This window comes from Nicotiana tabacum, chromosome 23 (genome assembly GCF_000715075.1).
Source record: "Nicotiana tabacum cultivar K326 chromosome 23, ASM71507v2, whole genome shotgun sequence".
Taxonomy (NCBI): Eukaryota; Viridiplantae; Streptophyta; class Magnoliopsida; order Solanales; family Solanaceae; genus Nicotiana; species Nicotiana tabacum.
Genome location: NC_134102.1, coordinates 113680532 through 113697421, shown reverse-complemented (window position 1 = coordinate 113697421; position 16890 = coordinate 113680532). Strand labels below are relative to the sequence as shown.

General features: G+C 34.3%; 1 protein-coding gene across 1 annotated transcript; it reads left to right on the top strand.

Annotated features, from left to right (window-relative positions):
- Window positions 1–2866: 2866 nt before the first annotated feature.
- Window positions 2867–8065, top strand: LOC107764687 (ATP sulfurylase 2). Its single transcript, XM_016583291.2, has 5 exons — window positions 2867–3702; window positions 5532–5937; window positions 6030–6290; window positions 6839–6925; window positions 7675–8065. Exons 1-5 carry the CDS (start codon window positions 3134–3136, stop codon window positions 7813–7815), a joined length of 1464 nt encoding a protein of 487 aa, XP_016438777.1. The 5' UTR covers window positions 2867–3133; the 3' UTR covers window positions 7816–8065.
- Window positions 8066–16890: the final 8825 nt, after the last annotated feature.

Sequence of the window (16890 nt, the reverse complement as noted above, 5' to 3'; positions counted from 1 at the left end):
TATAGCGCTTTTATAAACGATGCTATACATATTTTGTGGGCCCATCAATAAAATAACTCTTCTGCGCTTAACTGACATAACAATAATTCAAATGGGTATAGCACCCTTTTAAAGGGCGCTATACCTAAAATAATTCGACCTCCCGGATTGGGCATTGCCTTATTTAAAAGCAGGTTTTTTTTTGTATTAACAAATATCTGGACGCAATTATGTACCAATGTGCTATTGTGGTAAAAGCGGTATGGTGAAGGATTGTTGGTCCGATGGTCATGTTGGGCACAGATACTGGATGTGTGTAAACAGGTTTGGAGGAAATGATGGAAATTATTGCAATTTTGAGGTATGGCTTGATGAACCCATTAAGAAGGAATGCTACAAACGAAATTTGCAGTATATTTGGGATATGAACTGTGAATACCAACGTCGTGAGTCTGAAATGAAACGAGAAATTGCGGCATTGCAGGAGAAACTAAAAGAGGCGGAAGAAGAAAAAAAATAGGCTCGAAGAGAAATTAAAGTGGTTGGGGCAGAGAATACTAGGCGGTAGTGACTAAACAATGACATGTATGTGTTGAGTGTAGTATTTTATCTTTATGCTTTCCGTGTCATGTATTTTCATTAGTTGTACTAAATTTAAATTATGTTAAGTTACTATGTTTGTGTTTGTGTTGTAGTATTAAAATAACGAAGAACCGAGAATACCTCCAAATGGTCTTGGATAGTCGTCAGCTGCAGACGACTGGCCCCAGCCAGTGCAGTCTCCTCCTGTAGTCGGAAACCAGTGAGCTACTGCAGCATGTCCAGGTACTGCCCACATATCAGCTCTCTCATGGCCTGCGGCAGAGCAACAGGGTGTCCATCAACGGGCAGCCCATATATAACCTCCACGTCCTGCAGTGTGATGGTGGCCTCGCCAATGGGCAAGTGGAATGTGTGCGTCTCCGGTCGCCATCGCTCTATCAGGGCCGTGATCAAAGACCAATCGAGCTGCAGCCGCCTGATCTCCAAAATCCTATAGAAGCATGTATCCTGCAGGCGTCTGACTACACGGGAATGGAGAACTTTGCCCTTCAGAAAGTCCCACATGTCGTCCACTCTCCTGACGCGGAGAGTCTGGGCCAGTAACTTTCCCTCCCATATGTGGGAGGACCTATGATCGGCCTGTAACGACATCAGTTCATCGCTAGAAGGTCCGGGATGCATAGGCGGAACCTCCATATCGTCTACTGTAAATTACACAACATTAATTACATGTTTAGTTTTATAATTTTATATGTTTGTTTGTAAATTAAATAATTATACAAGATTTAATTATTAAGTATTCACAAATGGGTTTCAGGTTTGATATTTGAGGCCCAATATCACCAATATATTCGGAATTCTTGTATGTGTTAGTTTTATTATTTTACATGTTAGTTTTATAATTATATATATTTTTTTTGTAAATTAAATAATTAATTTTTTATAATTATACAAGATTTAATTATTAAGTATTCACATATGAGTTCGAGGCTCGATATTTGAGACCCAGTAGCACCAAGATATCCGAAATTCTTGTATGTGTTAGTTTTATTATTTTACATGTTAGTTTTATAATTTTATATGTTTGTTTGTAAATTAAATAATTAATTTTTATAATTATACAAGATTTAATTATTAAGTATTCACATATAGGTTCCAGGCTCGATATTTGAGGCTCAGTAGCACTAAGATATCCAGAAAATATTATTATTTTCTCATGTTATTTTCTTACGATTGTTGATTAGAATTGGACAGAGTTTGTGTTTGATCTATCAGCTATTTTGACGTATTTTTGGGTATAAGAGATACACTTAAATGATTAATTTTAATAACTATAGGGATACTACGCTAAAAGGCACTACATTTTACTACGCTAAAATGATACTATATTACTAGTCTTTAAGCAAATAAATAATCTAAATCAGATAAAAATAACAAATACATTTAATCACAAAACATTCACGAAAATACATATACAACAATAAAAAGTAACTTATTAATATTTTTTTGAACAAATAATAATAATTTCTCAATCTTTACATTTTTTTTAGCACACTAATATCTTAGTTCGGATAAAAATAACATACCAGTTTAATCGCAAAAAAAACATAAAAGGGAAGTGACGGTATTTGAAGGGGTATAACGCCGTTTATTAAGGCGCTATACATATAACGTCTTAATAAACTACGCTATGCCTGGACGTCTAATCAGTTATATATATATTGCCCTTTTAAAGGACACTATATGTATTTTGATCACTAAGTTTTTTTTTCACGCATTTCAATTGTTTGAGTAAAAAAAAAAATCATATTTTGATTCCGGACTCAATTTTTGGGTACCCATCAAGCATACTGTCCACTCATGACATGCACTTCTTCTTTCAATTTAAAAGGCGGCAGTGGTCATGGCTTCAGCTAAGTCAGTCCACACAATAGTATAAGGACAGAAAAGATCGGAATAAAATATAAATTAAATCTAATAACAACATTCCCTGACATTTCAATTTGCATCCTCACATTATGTTGTAAATGTAAGCACGGCGATAAAATGTATATATATATATAAAAATATATTTTTTTTGACTATTATTTTGAGAGCGATGACACAATGTCATTTTTCCTATAACATACGTCGGAGTGTGCCCCTAAATATGTACGTCCCGATGTATTTATGTTCCAAAAATTAAATTAGATACCAATAACTCAAAGAAAATAAATGACACGAAACATCTACTATTTTATTCCAGCAAGTGACCAAGGTCCTGTTTTCAACCTCTCTCTTTCATCAATCAGTCCACATCCACCTAAGATTTTAAAAAATAAGAATTACAAAAAAAGAGAAGAATAACGCAAAGAATGAGCTTTTTGAAGGACTACAGTCTATCAGCACCAAAGCTAAAAGCAAAATTGTGGTCCGTAGGCATTGTCCAAAGTGCATACCATCTCTATATTCCAATTCCCATTCCCCCCTCTAAAAATCATGTCCACTGAATCTTTAATCACAACCACAACCCCTGCAATTCTCTTGGATCTCTAACACCATTTGCATTTTCGTCTAACAACAAGAGCCAACCACCATTTTCCCAAGAACCCAACAACTCCCCATTTTCAAAATGTCTCTAGCTATTAGACTGCACGTTACTAGTACCATTTTCCACTATTGTAATAACACTAGCAAGAAAAACCCCTTTAGTCACAATTGCACCAAATTTAAAGCCAACCCCATTTACCATTTTGACAAATTATCTCACCTTGTGTTTTCCCACAGAAAAAAGATGAGTTCTTTAACTTCTTCAAGAGGGTCTTGTGGGATGAGTGTGAAGAGTTCTTTGATTGAACCAGATGGGGGTTCTTTAGTGGATCTTGTGGTGCCTGAGAATCAAAGGGTTGCAAAAATTGCAGAGGCAGAAACTATGGCAAAAGTGAAGCTGACAAAGATTGATCTTGAATGGGTTCATGTGATTAGTGAAGGTTGGGCTAGTCCTCTTAAAGGGTTTATGAGAGAGGATGAGTATTTGCAGAGCTTACATTTCAATTCACTTAGAATGAAAGATGGGTCTATTGTCAATATGTCACTTCCTATTATTTTGGCAATTGATGATGAAGATAAAGAGAAGATTGGTGCCTCCAGTGATGTTGCTTTAGTTGGGCCAAATGATGATTTAGTTGGCATTCTTAGAAGGTGAGGACTCTATATACATTTGTGGATAAGAGATTGTTTTTTTTTAGGGGGGTTTAAAGAGATGTTCTATCTCTATTTTCCCTTCTTCTTTTTTTATGCCTTAACATATCTGTTTGTTTTGCATTTGCTAAAGATTGAAAATTTCCCTGCGGAAAGATAATAATGCTACAATTGCTACTTCATGTTTGGATTTTATAGTTCAATTACTGCAAGATGACATCTTTATGTGCCTTTTCCTGCCCTGATAAAAACATGTCTTGTTATACAATTGCTTAGATATGTGGTGTAAGGGCTTCCAGAAGTGTTTATAGAAGTCTTGGCCTTCATCCTTTTAAATGTTCAAATTCTTTCACATGGTATTAGAACCAACCTTTATGTAAGCTGATGTGAGGAGGGTGTTGAGTTGCAAAATTAGTTTGCATATGTTGTCAGAGGCGGATCAAGGATTTGAATTCTATGATTTCGAACTCATTATATTATTAAAGTTATGGGTTCATATATGCTATTTGTTCTTATTTTAGATAATTTTTACACATAAATTTATGCTCCGCATCGAAAGACAAAAGTACTGGATTAAGATGAACCCGACACGCTACGCTGGATCCGCCCCTGTATGTTGTGTAAGAGTATCAAAAGGGGTTATATAAAGGTCTTGGGTTACTTTATCATTGCAATGAGGTTTTGTGTTGCATACACTTAGTTTCACAAAACAGAAACACAACTTCTTTCATTAAGTCCTAGCAAGTTGTGATAGGCATGAATAGCTAATTTTTTTTATTGTTGTAGCATTCGGGTCATATTATGTGCATTTTGACTAATCCACTAGGTCCCTGCTGTTGCTGGCTTATCACCAGATTGAGTAACTCAATCCACCAAGATTTAGACAAAGATGAATAGAGATGAAAAGAAATCACTCGACTTTTTGTACCTCTACGAGATCTGAATCGTAGTTTCTCATGGTCCACTCCAACTTTATTGACTGCTAAGCTACACCCTTGAGTGCTAGACATTGAATATCTATTCTTAAAATGTCAAGCTAATTAGGTTGCTTCTTTATAGTAAAGCGTGAGTCTTCAACAGTCTAGTTGTATTAGAATTGTATCATTAAGTTTCACATCTTTGGTCTAGTTTTGTTGTTTTAAAAAGCACTAACAATCTGACTGACCTAGTCTCGAAATGGTCTTCCATTTGAACCATGCTTTTATCTTTCAAGTGGCTTACTTTATAATGGTTTTCACCTCTATCCAGGTTTTTGTAACAAAATGGCAATGACAATATAAAAAAGAAAGGTTAAAAATCAATTGTACTTGAGTGACTTCAGGAGCACCTAGACTTGAAATCATATTCACATGAATAATAGTTGAAACTCTTCTTTATAAAAGAGATAAAATATGAATGACAGGAAAGAAGCAGGAAAATGTGTTTACGATATTATGGGATCTTCCCAATCCGTTCGATGAATACACAGACTCCACAATAATTTAACTCTCTATCAGTGAAGTTATATGGTCTTGTTGTTGGGGAGTGGGAATGGATCTGTACCGGCAATTGTTGCAGTATTCAACTTAGCGTACCATCGCTTAAACACAATGAAACTTTTCTAGCAGCTCATCGCCCCCTCCGAGTGGCCTAGTGTAAAGAAATTGCCTCCAATTTTATGCCAATGATCCGTGAGTTTTTCTAGTAAACTCATATTTCATACATGTAGTTATAAAAGTATCTACTCATTCGTAATTGTAATGAGAATGTCTACTTTTTACCTGGTTGTTATGATCTATTTCTGTTCGGAGAAGAACTTCTCATGATTAAATATCTTTTCTTTTCGGCAGTATTGAGATCTACAAGCACAACAAAGAAGAAAGAATTGCAAGAACATGGGGAACTACAGCCCCAGGATTACCTTATGTTGAGGAGGTAATTACTCCTGCTGGAAATTGGCTCATTGGTGGAGATCTGGAAGTCATAAAGCCTATCAAATATAATGATGGTCTTGATCACTACAGGCTCTCTCCCCAACAACTTCGAAATGAGTTTGATCGACGGGAGGCAGATGCAGTATTTGCTTTTCAGTTGAGAAATCCTGTCCATAATGGCCATGCTTTGCTTATGAATGATACACGGAGGAGACTTTTGGAAATGGGTTACAAGAATCCAATTCTTCTGCTCCATCCTTTAGGTGGTTTCACTAAGGCTGATGACGTGCCACTAGATGTCCGTATGGAACAACATAGCAAGGTTAACTTTCTCCATTTCCTTTATCTCTCATCTATCTGCTCGACCTCTAGGGTTTGAAGTGCTGTTACTTAATGAGAATTGCACCTATATAGGTCCTAGAAGATGGAGTTCTCGATCCCGAGACTACTATTGTGGCCATATTTCCCTCACCAATGCATTATGCTGGACCTACTGAAGTACAGTGGCATGCAAAGGCACGGATAAATGCGGGTGCAAATTTCTACATTGTAGGTCGCGATCCGGCTGGTATGAGCCACCCACAAGAGAAGAGGGACTTGTATGATCCAGATCATGGAAAGAAAGTTCTAAGCATGGCCCCTGGTCTTGAGAAATTGAACATTCTGCCCTTCAGGGTAGGTTGCCAACCTCGCTTATTGCATTAACCTTTATAGTTTTTCTCAGAGATCACTTGAGTATATTCTGCTAGCATATCTGGTACTCCCTCTGTCCCAATTTATGTGGCACCGTTTGTCTGGGAACATAGTTTAAGAAAGAAAAGAAGACTTTTGACACTTGTGGTTTAAAACAAGTATTAAGCATTTGTGTGACTATAAATCATCTCATGAAGTGCAAAATGAGAATTTTAAAGTTAAAATATTTCTAAAAATGAAAATGTTACATTCTTTTTGGGATTAAAAGGAAAGTGTGTTACATAAATTGGGACGGAGGGAGTAATTAGTATTAGCAGTGCTCATATATTACCCGCATACGAGTGCCCCAATTCACATGGTGAAGTCAAGACAGATTCTATTGATGTTTCGTCTTAAGTTCAAAGCATCTTTCTCCTCTACTGTTTGTCATTGTAATTAGCTTCAGCTTTTCCTGAACTCATCTCGATTTCTATAAATGTAAAGGCCCAGAGTATCTTCTTAAACTTCAAATTTCTGTTTATCTTTTGCAGGTGGCAGCATATGACACAGTCGATAAGAAGATGGCATTTTTCGACCCTTCACGTGCTAAAGAGTTTCTCTTTATTTCTGGTACCAAGGTGAGGACGGGATTATGGTGCCATGTTATTTTGGTGGTTCTTGTATTTCAATGAAACTCACATAGAAGTTGGTTTAGACACTAGTTTGCTAGTTAATGTTATGAAAATCCTTCAGAATTTTAATTTTCTTGTGAGTTAAAATTGTGAGATGATATCTGTTCTGCATGTGCAAATACAAAGTCGGGTTTGGGATTTTCCATGGGGTAAACGACAAGCTCTACCTAGAAGTTGGTTTAGGCAATATTTTTCTAGTTCTTTGCGACTGAGAGAGAAAAAGATGTCAGGAAAAGAAGAACCCAACACTAATTATCTAGTTCTTTCTTATTAAACTGCTTTAACATATTGATATTCTTAAGAGTCACACTTGTGAAATGGCATCTGATCTGCATGTGAAAATACAAACTCGGGCTTGGGCTTTCTCCATCGGGTAAAAAGCTGTTTGTATTACTGTTGGTTCACAATATTGAGATTACAAGCTTAAGGCCATGAAAACAGTTCTCTAATGATGAGTATCAGAAGTTTTATTGAGGGAAAGAAGGAAGATTATCTGATAGTTAAGGCATAAAATGTTATCATATGATAATTAAAATTGAGATTTTTGCCTATCCTCCCATTTTGCATGCTACATTCTTCATTTGGTTGGTAGAGTGTGCATCAGCTTGAATGTTATGCTTAGTACGTTTTTTCATTCTCGGCATGTTTTTTCACTGACTATGATGTTTACTTTTAATTGATGACCTCTTCTGCAGATGCGAACTTATGCAAGAACGGGTGAGAATCCTCCAGATGGTTTCATGTGTCCTGGGGGGTGGGAAGTATTGGTCAAATACTATGAGAGCTTGCAGGCTGAGGATGGTGTACAGAACTCTGCTGTTCTTACTGCTCGGTGATAATACTTTTAAGAGTACAAGAAAATTTGAGTTCTCTTTAGGTCTTGCGGATAATTCTTAAAGAACAAAGTTAGTTTGAAAATTTGAAACGAGAGAATTGATCGTGTCTCATGTTCTTTAGTTTGGACAATCCAGTTGAGGCTATCAATTATCTTTTGCTGGTATTTCTCTGCTATTTGGATTGATTTGTTTATATTTTTTGTTAGAAGTACTGATCATTCATTCTAAAAAAGTTGTCTTTTAACTGTTCTATGCCAGTCTTTTAGCTTCTTTTCTTCAGGATAAATGTAAAGCCAAATCTTAAATTTCGAGAACATAAAGCCAGACCAATTAAGGGGGGTATACCACCTAACATCTGAAATTCTCTAAGTTGAAAATATTTTGTGCTGTTTCTTGCTTCTCCATTTTAAGTGGCTACTAAGCTGACAATCCATTGAGTTTCAAAATGCTGTGGATCCCATGAGAAGCCATGAGTAATTAGGATGGCTGTTGATGATATTAGAGGGTATTCATCAAAGTCGAATTATGAATTATTATTACATAAAAAGTAGGTAGCCCAGTGGATAAAGCATCCTGCACGCAGGGTCCAGGGAAGGACCGCAAGCACCACAAGGGGTATGATGTACCCTAATGCAAGCATTAGTGATTGCTTCTACGACTCGAATACGTGTGAAAATTACTAGATACTTAGTATTTTTCTTCTTCCACTACTGAGTTGACCTACGGTTGATGAAGGATAGCATGAAAAGTTTGAGAGTATATTTGGAGAAAGTAAAACCCTTTTCATGATTGAAACCAATTTCAAGCCAGTATAAGCTTCAATGTTCTTTTTAATTCTGAGTTGAGTGGAAGTAGAAGCTAAGCTCTCAAGAAATAGATTCTTGGGGCCGGGTTTCAACATTTTTGTTTCTTGGCTAACTGCTTGTTTTACCATCAACTAAGAACTCAAGATCCTATTAAGTGGGTCATTTGAATTAATTGTGAAGCAATTGGCGATAGGTTAATCAGATTATACTAAAAGTGGGAAGGTCCTCAAGTCAAAGTTAAATTACCAAGATAACCATCAAAAACTAAATGGTTATTCTACCCTTCTCTTAATTCAATCCAATAAATTATTAATTAATGAAGTTGTTAGCAGTTGAATAGTCTGAATGATGAGGGTACTGAAAAGTCGTAACAGATGAGGGTAATGAAGAGTTGCATTACAGCTAAGAATCCAAAAACAATCCCCTTCACTTCTGGCCTATTTTCTATGCTACGTTTCACCTGCTGCTTCTTTGTCTCATCTCCACACTGCATATTCTTTCTTATTGAACGAAGAATTGATAAAATCATATAATTGCTCAATATCTTGCATGACTGCATAACCAACAACAGAAGAAGCATGGAAATCTTATTCATAGTCCCTTGATGACATTGCTTCTAAGGAATAATTAGAAATAGGAATTCACGTCTTACTGCGAACAAAAATGTGAATATTGTTGTCGTTTTGGAGATACTCCGGTAAATTTATCATTCTTCGAGTCTTTGGTTTTATCTTTGTGATACAACAATTCTGCAAATAAATGCAAAGTATAACTTTCGCAACTGTCTGATCAGTGACCACACAAACTGATTATCTTCTCTTATTTTTTATCCATAAGGTATATATCAATGGAATGATCATTTGGATCAAGATTCTCATGATTCCCTTTACATTCTCTGATGATTTAACTAATTTAAATTGTTAATGTATAGGGCCTGATCTTACAATTATTTGTCTTAAGATCTGTATCAATTGATTTCTTTTTGTTCAAGAAATTCATGATTTAATTTCCTTTAAATTTTAGGAATAATTACTCAAAGGGCAAATTATTAGTTTGATTTGGACTGGTTGACTGGTTCCACTTATGCTATTATGACAAAGGTAATTTTCCTATAATTTCATCCTTAAATTATATGTCGTTGTTTGATGGCCTTTCCCAGCTTTCTAAAAGGCTAAAATTCAAATTAAATTACTGGATGCAATTTTAAATGTCTGAGATTTCATCCTAGACTTTTTTCTTTTGAAATGTTTGTAACTGGACACTTTTTGAAGTTATTGTCTGTAAAGTTAAAGGCATTACAATGAATTTGATCTATTGTGATTTGTGACCTATAATAGCTACCCATCTACAAAAAATTACAGAATGAAAGAGCTTTTTGCGCTGATAACGTACTTGAGCATCTATAAATTATCATCGCCTTTTGGTGTAGATTTCACAGTTTACACCCCGGCATGTATATATAGCAATGCTTTTTTGAAAATTACTTTTATTGAGAACCAGTTTGTGTTTGACTATTTAATTTGAAAAGCACTTCAGAGCAATAATTAGTGTTTGGTCGGGATTTTAAAAAGTGCTTCTAAGTATATTTTTCTCAAAAGTTCTTTTCAAAAAAATGATTTTGCGGAGAAACTATTTTTCTGCCTCTCCAAAACTGCTTCCGCTTCTATTAAGTTTGGCCAAACACTTTAGAGGACTTTGGTTGGGCATAGTTTATTCGTATATGGCCAAATACCTAGGCGGCCCATTAAAGTTGGCTCTAGTTTCCATTTTGATACTTTAACTAAGCTCAGTACCTATTGAACACTTTAACTTCAATAAAAATGTACCAATTAAACACAAATTTAATAATTCTACATTGTGTTTGGAGCGTGAATATCACTTGCTATCTACTTGGCAAATAAGACCAATGAGAAAATGACATGTAAGCAAGACAAAAAAATAAAATTCGAAGAGGAAAAAAAAAGAAAAAAAAGGCCCTCCACAACACCTTCGTTGCGCCCCCCCCCCCCCACCTACCATCGTCCCCAACTCCTCACCGGCTTGCTGAACCCCTTCCTCGTCTTCTCCAGATAATAAGTAGAACCACACACAATCACTAATCTGAGCAAACAACAACCAATTGAAATAAACATATTCGTAAATTCGAACATAAATCAGTGATTAAATTCAAAAAATAGGTATGAATTCAAGGAAGCCAAGTCGTCTTTCTCGCAATGAAGGCTCCGAAAAATTCGAACCAAAACCCAATTCGAATCGGCTTAAAATATTTTCAAAAATGTTTCCAACAAGAATCTATAACACCCAATTAATTTCTAGTCAAAGTTTTCAGATTTTTTTTTTTAATTCAAGCTCAAAGCTCCTTTAAATGGAGGTCAAAGTTTATCCTCAAATTAATTCTCATGCAGCAAACAGTTTCAGCCAACAAATTCCAACTCAAATGAAAATTAGAACTCCAAATTTATTCCCTAAATCTCAAAATCGAGATAGACAATAATAGTCTATGGTTAACCCCACGAAGTTAGAGTTCAAAATTGTGATTAAACTTAGACTGGAATACTACTACAATGGAGTAAGATTCTCAACAATGGAGAGGCTTCTAAGTTTAGGTGGTTGGGCAGTAATGTGGACCGGTAGGGATGGAATTTGGTGTCAAAGGTATTGGCTATGGTTGAGTCGTGCTAGAGATGATGGTGGCAAACAATAAGATTAAGGAGAGAAGAGAAAAAAATTAGAATTAAGCAGTATTTACTTATATTTTTCTTTCCACGCTCTCAAAAGAACGTGTAATTATAGATACTATGTCATGTTAGCATATGAGTTCAATAGGTACATTTATATTGAAATTAAAGTGTCCAATAGGTACTGAACTTAGTTAAAGTATCAAAATGAAAACTGAAGCCAACTTTAAGGGGCCGTACACCTATTTGGCCTTCGTATATTATGTTAGTTAAAAAATATTAATATTCATCATTTTCAGGAGCTTGAAGTTTCTTTTTATCTTTATTTTATAAATCAAATACACTTTGATAATATCTATATATTTTTTACAAAGTTTATAGTCATTTATGTCCTTCAAAAACCGAGTGACCATTTTATCCGTCTATCATACAATATTAGTTTTACTATTTTGTACAATATGTAAATTAAAATGCAACGTAAGTTCTACGGTGAACCAATATTGAATTGTAAGTTACAATTTGTAAGACAACAAAAAGCTCTCTAATTATATATGTAGAATAATTAGTCATAAAGTAAATGCGCTTGAATTAACACATTGAATATGAGCAATCAACAACGGATACAATAAAAAAAGTTGATGCAATTATTAGACCAAGGTTGTGCTTTCAATTTTGAACTGTATATTCAATTGCAAGAAAAACAACACCAAAATAAAGATAAAGTAAAAATATTGGGTGACGTAAGAAAAAAATTGGGTAACACAAATAGGACAAATAGGAGGTTTTGAACATGTGAATGCACTAACTTTATCCAGGAAGATAATTAATGTCCTCATGATTAAACTGATTGTAACTTTGATAATGTGAATGAAAATGATTATGAAAAGATTAAGATAGTTGATTGCATTAATAAGGATTCACATTGAGATTTTTTATTTTTTTTCATTTACGAACTATACATTGTTATATACTGACATTATGAATTTTATTTTTTTCCTCTGTTATAGTTCTTATTTCAGATTTATGAGGAACAATATTCTCGAAAAAATAGAGCATGAACACTTTAGGTACAATGAAGTTGCGTGGAATAGAATTTATGATTAAATAAAAAAAATTAGCATTTAAAAAATGTACAAATTACTTGCGAATTTTCATGAAAAATGTTTTGAGTATCATCAATCTTTGTATGGGAATTTACCTACAAAACAATATTAGACATTATTATTTTCTTCCGGAAAAATTACATAATTTTATTTTTTGGGAGTTAAAATAAAACTTCAGGTTAATCGAGAATTTTATATGGATTATACCTACAAACTTTTACCAAAAGATTTTAATGAAATTTTTCAATGAATCTTTCATGGGGATTTCCTGCGTAAAAGTATTCTTGTGGATGTACTTGTGGATTTTCATCGGGATATTCTTATGGAATTATCATAGGAATTCACATTACCACAAGTTTTGGCCTAAAATTTCCTAGGGATTTACATGAAGTTTTTCATGGGAAATTACTTGTGGACTTTTTGCCAAAAAAAATTTCAAATAAATTTCTTTTCTTGACACTACTGAATCAAAGTTTTCTTGTGAAAGAATTCGCAAGTAATTTACAAAACAAATCTGTAGTCCCTAGGTAACTTATCTAAGAATTTAAAATCTCTAATTAACTTACTTGAAGATTTACATATTTCTTTACATGGGCCAATTTTATATTGCATTTTCAAGAGAGATATTAATTTAGACCAACAAGAGTCTTAATCATGAAAGAAATTAATTGAAACGGATGAAAGCAAATTACATCGGGAATTACATCTATAAGAAAATATCAGTTGAGAAATGCTTCATTATATGTTTGTACCTTATAAAATCAAAATAAGAAAAACATACATACCTAATTAAAATTTAATTATTCATCTTCATAGATTTAGATGATATCCAATCATCTTGACTACAACAAACAAGTCATCATACAACGATCAACATTAATCATTTACAGAAATTTGCACTCTATTCATTTGTGTATAATTATTCACTAAAATCTTTATTTTGATAATATTGATACTATTTTATAAAATCGTATACAATATGACTCGGTATACACGTGCAACGCACGTGCTGAGAAACTAGTTCTTTAATAAGTATTAAATTGACACTTCTAGTATCTTTATAATACTAAAGTTATCATGGGTTTTCATAGCTTATTGGAGTTTGTTCAGCCATCATTTTTTTTTTTAATTTTTTTATGGTACGGTGTGACAACATATTCACATAATAGCGAAAAAAGTTTTAGTTATAGATATTGACACCAAGTAGCTAATAAATATATATCATAATAATAATGTGTATTCTTTGTTTATATCAAAATGTGTGAGCACGTAATTTTTGCCCGACTGAAAATTCTCCTATAAAATTTACAAAAATAGATTTTTCTAATTAATTTAATTTTCATAAAATTTTTAGTATTTTCTGGTTAATGTTTTTTTGCATTTAGTTGCATTTTAATTTTTAAAATCATGAGAAAAATACCAAAAATGTCTAAAATATTTCATGCATAGCATTTTAGGTCTTAATTGCATTTAGGATTTAATTACATAAGTTAATTGCATTATTAAACAAAAATGCACAAAACATATCGGTCATTTTTACATTCTTAGCTTTTAGTTGCAAATTAGTTGTGAGCACGTGATTTTTGCCCGACTAAAATATTCCTATAGAAATTCACAAATAGATTTTTCTTAATTGTTTTTAGTTTTATAGAATTTGTAGGAATTTTGGTTAAAAGTTGCTTGCATTTAATTGCATATTTAACATTCTAAAATCATAAAAAAAAATAAAAAAATACCAAAATGTCTGAAGTATTTCGTGCATAACATTTTTGGTCTAGTTGCATTTAAGATTTAATTGCATGAGTTAAATGCATTATTAAACGAAAACCACAAAAAATATGAGTCGTTTTTACATTTTTAGCTTTAAATTGCAAATTAGTAATTCTTCTTTATTAGTATAAATTCATTAATTATGGTAAAATAGATAACTAGGTTTATTTCTATAAATTAGATTGATTTAGGACTTAATTTAGGTTTTTAATTAATTAATTTCATTAGGATTTAAAATCAAGAAAAAGAAAAGAAAAGAAAGAAAAATCTGTTTGGTCTCGAATTTGGGCCAAAATAATTTCTGGCCCAAACAATTACCCCAAATCCGCCCAACCCAACACCTACAAACCCCCTTACCCGGCCCAGCCTCGTCACTTAACCAAAACGACGTCGTTTCGTTAACGGCGATCTCAGCTGTTGATTTCCTTTGATCGAACGGCCCGCAACTCCCCCCTCTAACCCTTGTATCTGTCGGAGCCCCCCAAACCCCGAAAACCCCTTTCATTTTCCTCTCCCTCTCTCTAACTCACCAAATCCTAGCCGCCCCCAAACCCCTCGTCTCTCTCTCTCAAACTCCCTTAGAACCCTAGCCGCCCAAAATTCTCACACCGGCGGCGCTGCTCCAAATCCCCTCAAACTCACACCCTATAATCCTCATACCCTCCTAATCCCTAATCCCCCATCAATCTCTCCAGAAACCTCCCCAAAACCCTTGAATCCCAGATCCGAAAACCCTCATGCAACCTAGTTTCACTCTTTTTCAACCCTTGAAGTTTCAAGACTCGATTTGTCTTGAAACTTACACTAATCGACTGTTCTCGTGGTATTATTTCATTTTTTGATTAAAGTCATCAGAAAACCTTCTTTTTCTTATTCTAGATTAATTTTCCATCCTTTTTCTGTTTCGTTCTCTCTTGTTTTACAAGTTTTAAAACTGTTTGTTTCATTTGTTTAGCATAATTTGATTCTCTGTTTTTGCATGCCTATTGAGATTTAATAGCATTGATTCTGTTTTGGCATGAGAACATGTAGAGTTGATTTTGTCTAATTAATTTAGGGATTCTATGTTTGAATATCGAGGTTTAGGATTAAAAGAGTATAGAAGGGGCAGTAAAAACAGAATTCTAAAAGGGTTTAATGAAAAATCAGGGCATTGTGAGTAGTCATATAAGAAGCTTCTAGACAATAGACAGTTGTCCTAATTTGTTAAGAAAGATGCTGAAAATGAAATAAAATATATCAGAAGTGGACAACTATCCATTTTTCTGTTAGGAAAAAATGTCAGTCCCCTAATTTTAGGGGGAGGCTGGCAGATTCCCTTAATCTCTCTCTCGTTACCTGTCATGAGCACATGCTCACATTCTATAAAAGGGGCTCTACACTCCTCACACAAAAAAAAAAAAAGAAAAGAAAGGAGGACTGAGTTTTATTCCTCTCAAATACAATCGAGAATAGACAGATTTTAGGGAGAATTCTCTGAAATTGAATCTTCTTCTCATTTTCTGAGATGGATTTCTTCTAGAGAATACTGAAAATTCCCAGATTTAAGGCTGTTTTCTCTGGTTTGCTGCTGCTGTTGACTAGCTGTGTTTGAGGCTCAGCTTTAAGGCTAGGATTGTCGCTTGGTTTTCTTTGTTGCTGCTCAGTTCTGCTGGTTATTTATTTCTCTTTTGGCCTTTATTTGGCTTTTCAGCTGGTCCATCTGTTGTGAGGTATTTATCATAATTCTATACAATGGTTATGTTCTAAAAGGGACTGCTAACTTTCTCTTTGTTGACTTGTCACTGTGTTTTCGATTTATTGACTTAAATCCTAATGTATTTAAATAGTTTCTTATTGCTGATTTTTTTAGGGTAGATTTAGTTCGTTCATAGTGACCTGTTGCGTGTTTCAGCTTGGTATGTCTGGCTTGTTAGTTATGAATGTTGTTTAAGTTGTCTTGCTTGGATTAACCATTTGTATTTTCTTTTCTTCCTATTGCTGTTAATATACATTCTCAAGAAAAATAACTTCATTTGGATGAGACTGCCAGCAGTATCTTAATCAAACCTGAGCATGTGGGCCATCTGATTTGCCAAACAATTTATGAAGAATAGCCCAATGGCTATATCTTCGTAAGTTTGGAAAGTAATTGGAAGCAGAAGTCCTCAGGTAGGAAGCTCCGAGTCACGTTAGGCATTACGTTGTGTAATAAAGGGCTTCATAAGCAAAGTGCCCTTGATAGCAATAGTTGAGTTTTCTGTAACGTCAAGTTTAAGGGTTGCTTGCTGATTGAATGATTTGTATAAGGTTTGTTTTGAAAGTGTTTTGTAATAATTCATGAATTCAGCTACTGATTGTATGCTATCTTTGTAAATTTAACCTCCAATCTAGCTTTACACATGGTTTCGAAATTTGAATGAATGATGTTCTTCTCCAGATTTCGTCTTGACAGGAATTTCATAAATGGGCCAGACTTATAACTTGGGCCAGTTGGGAGTCCTTTGAACGAGTCTGGACCTCAGGCCGTTGGGCCTGGGGTATGGAGCCCAGTAATAGGGCCTGATCGTGTATTTGTTCAGAGCTGGTGTAGTTGAGGTGTTAGTATACTAGTGTTGCAAATTCAGAATGAACTTGTGCTGTAAATTTGAGTCAAGTTTGATCATTTCCTTAGTTGGCTGTCGATTATCTCATGAATTAAATTGAGTTGATAACATGTTGGTTTATAATTCCATATAA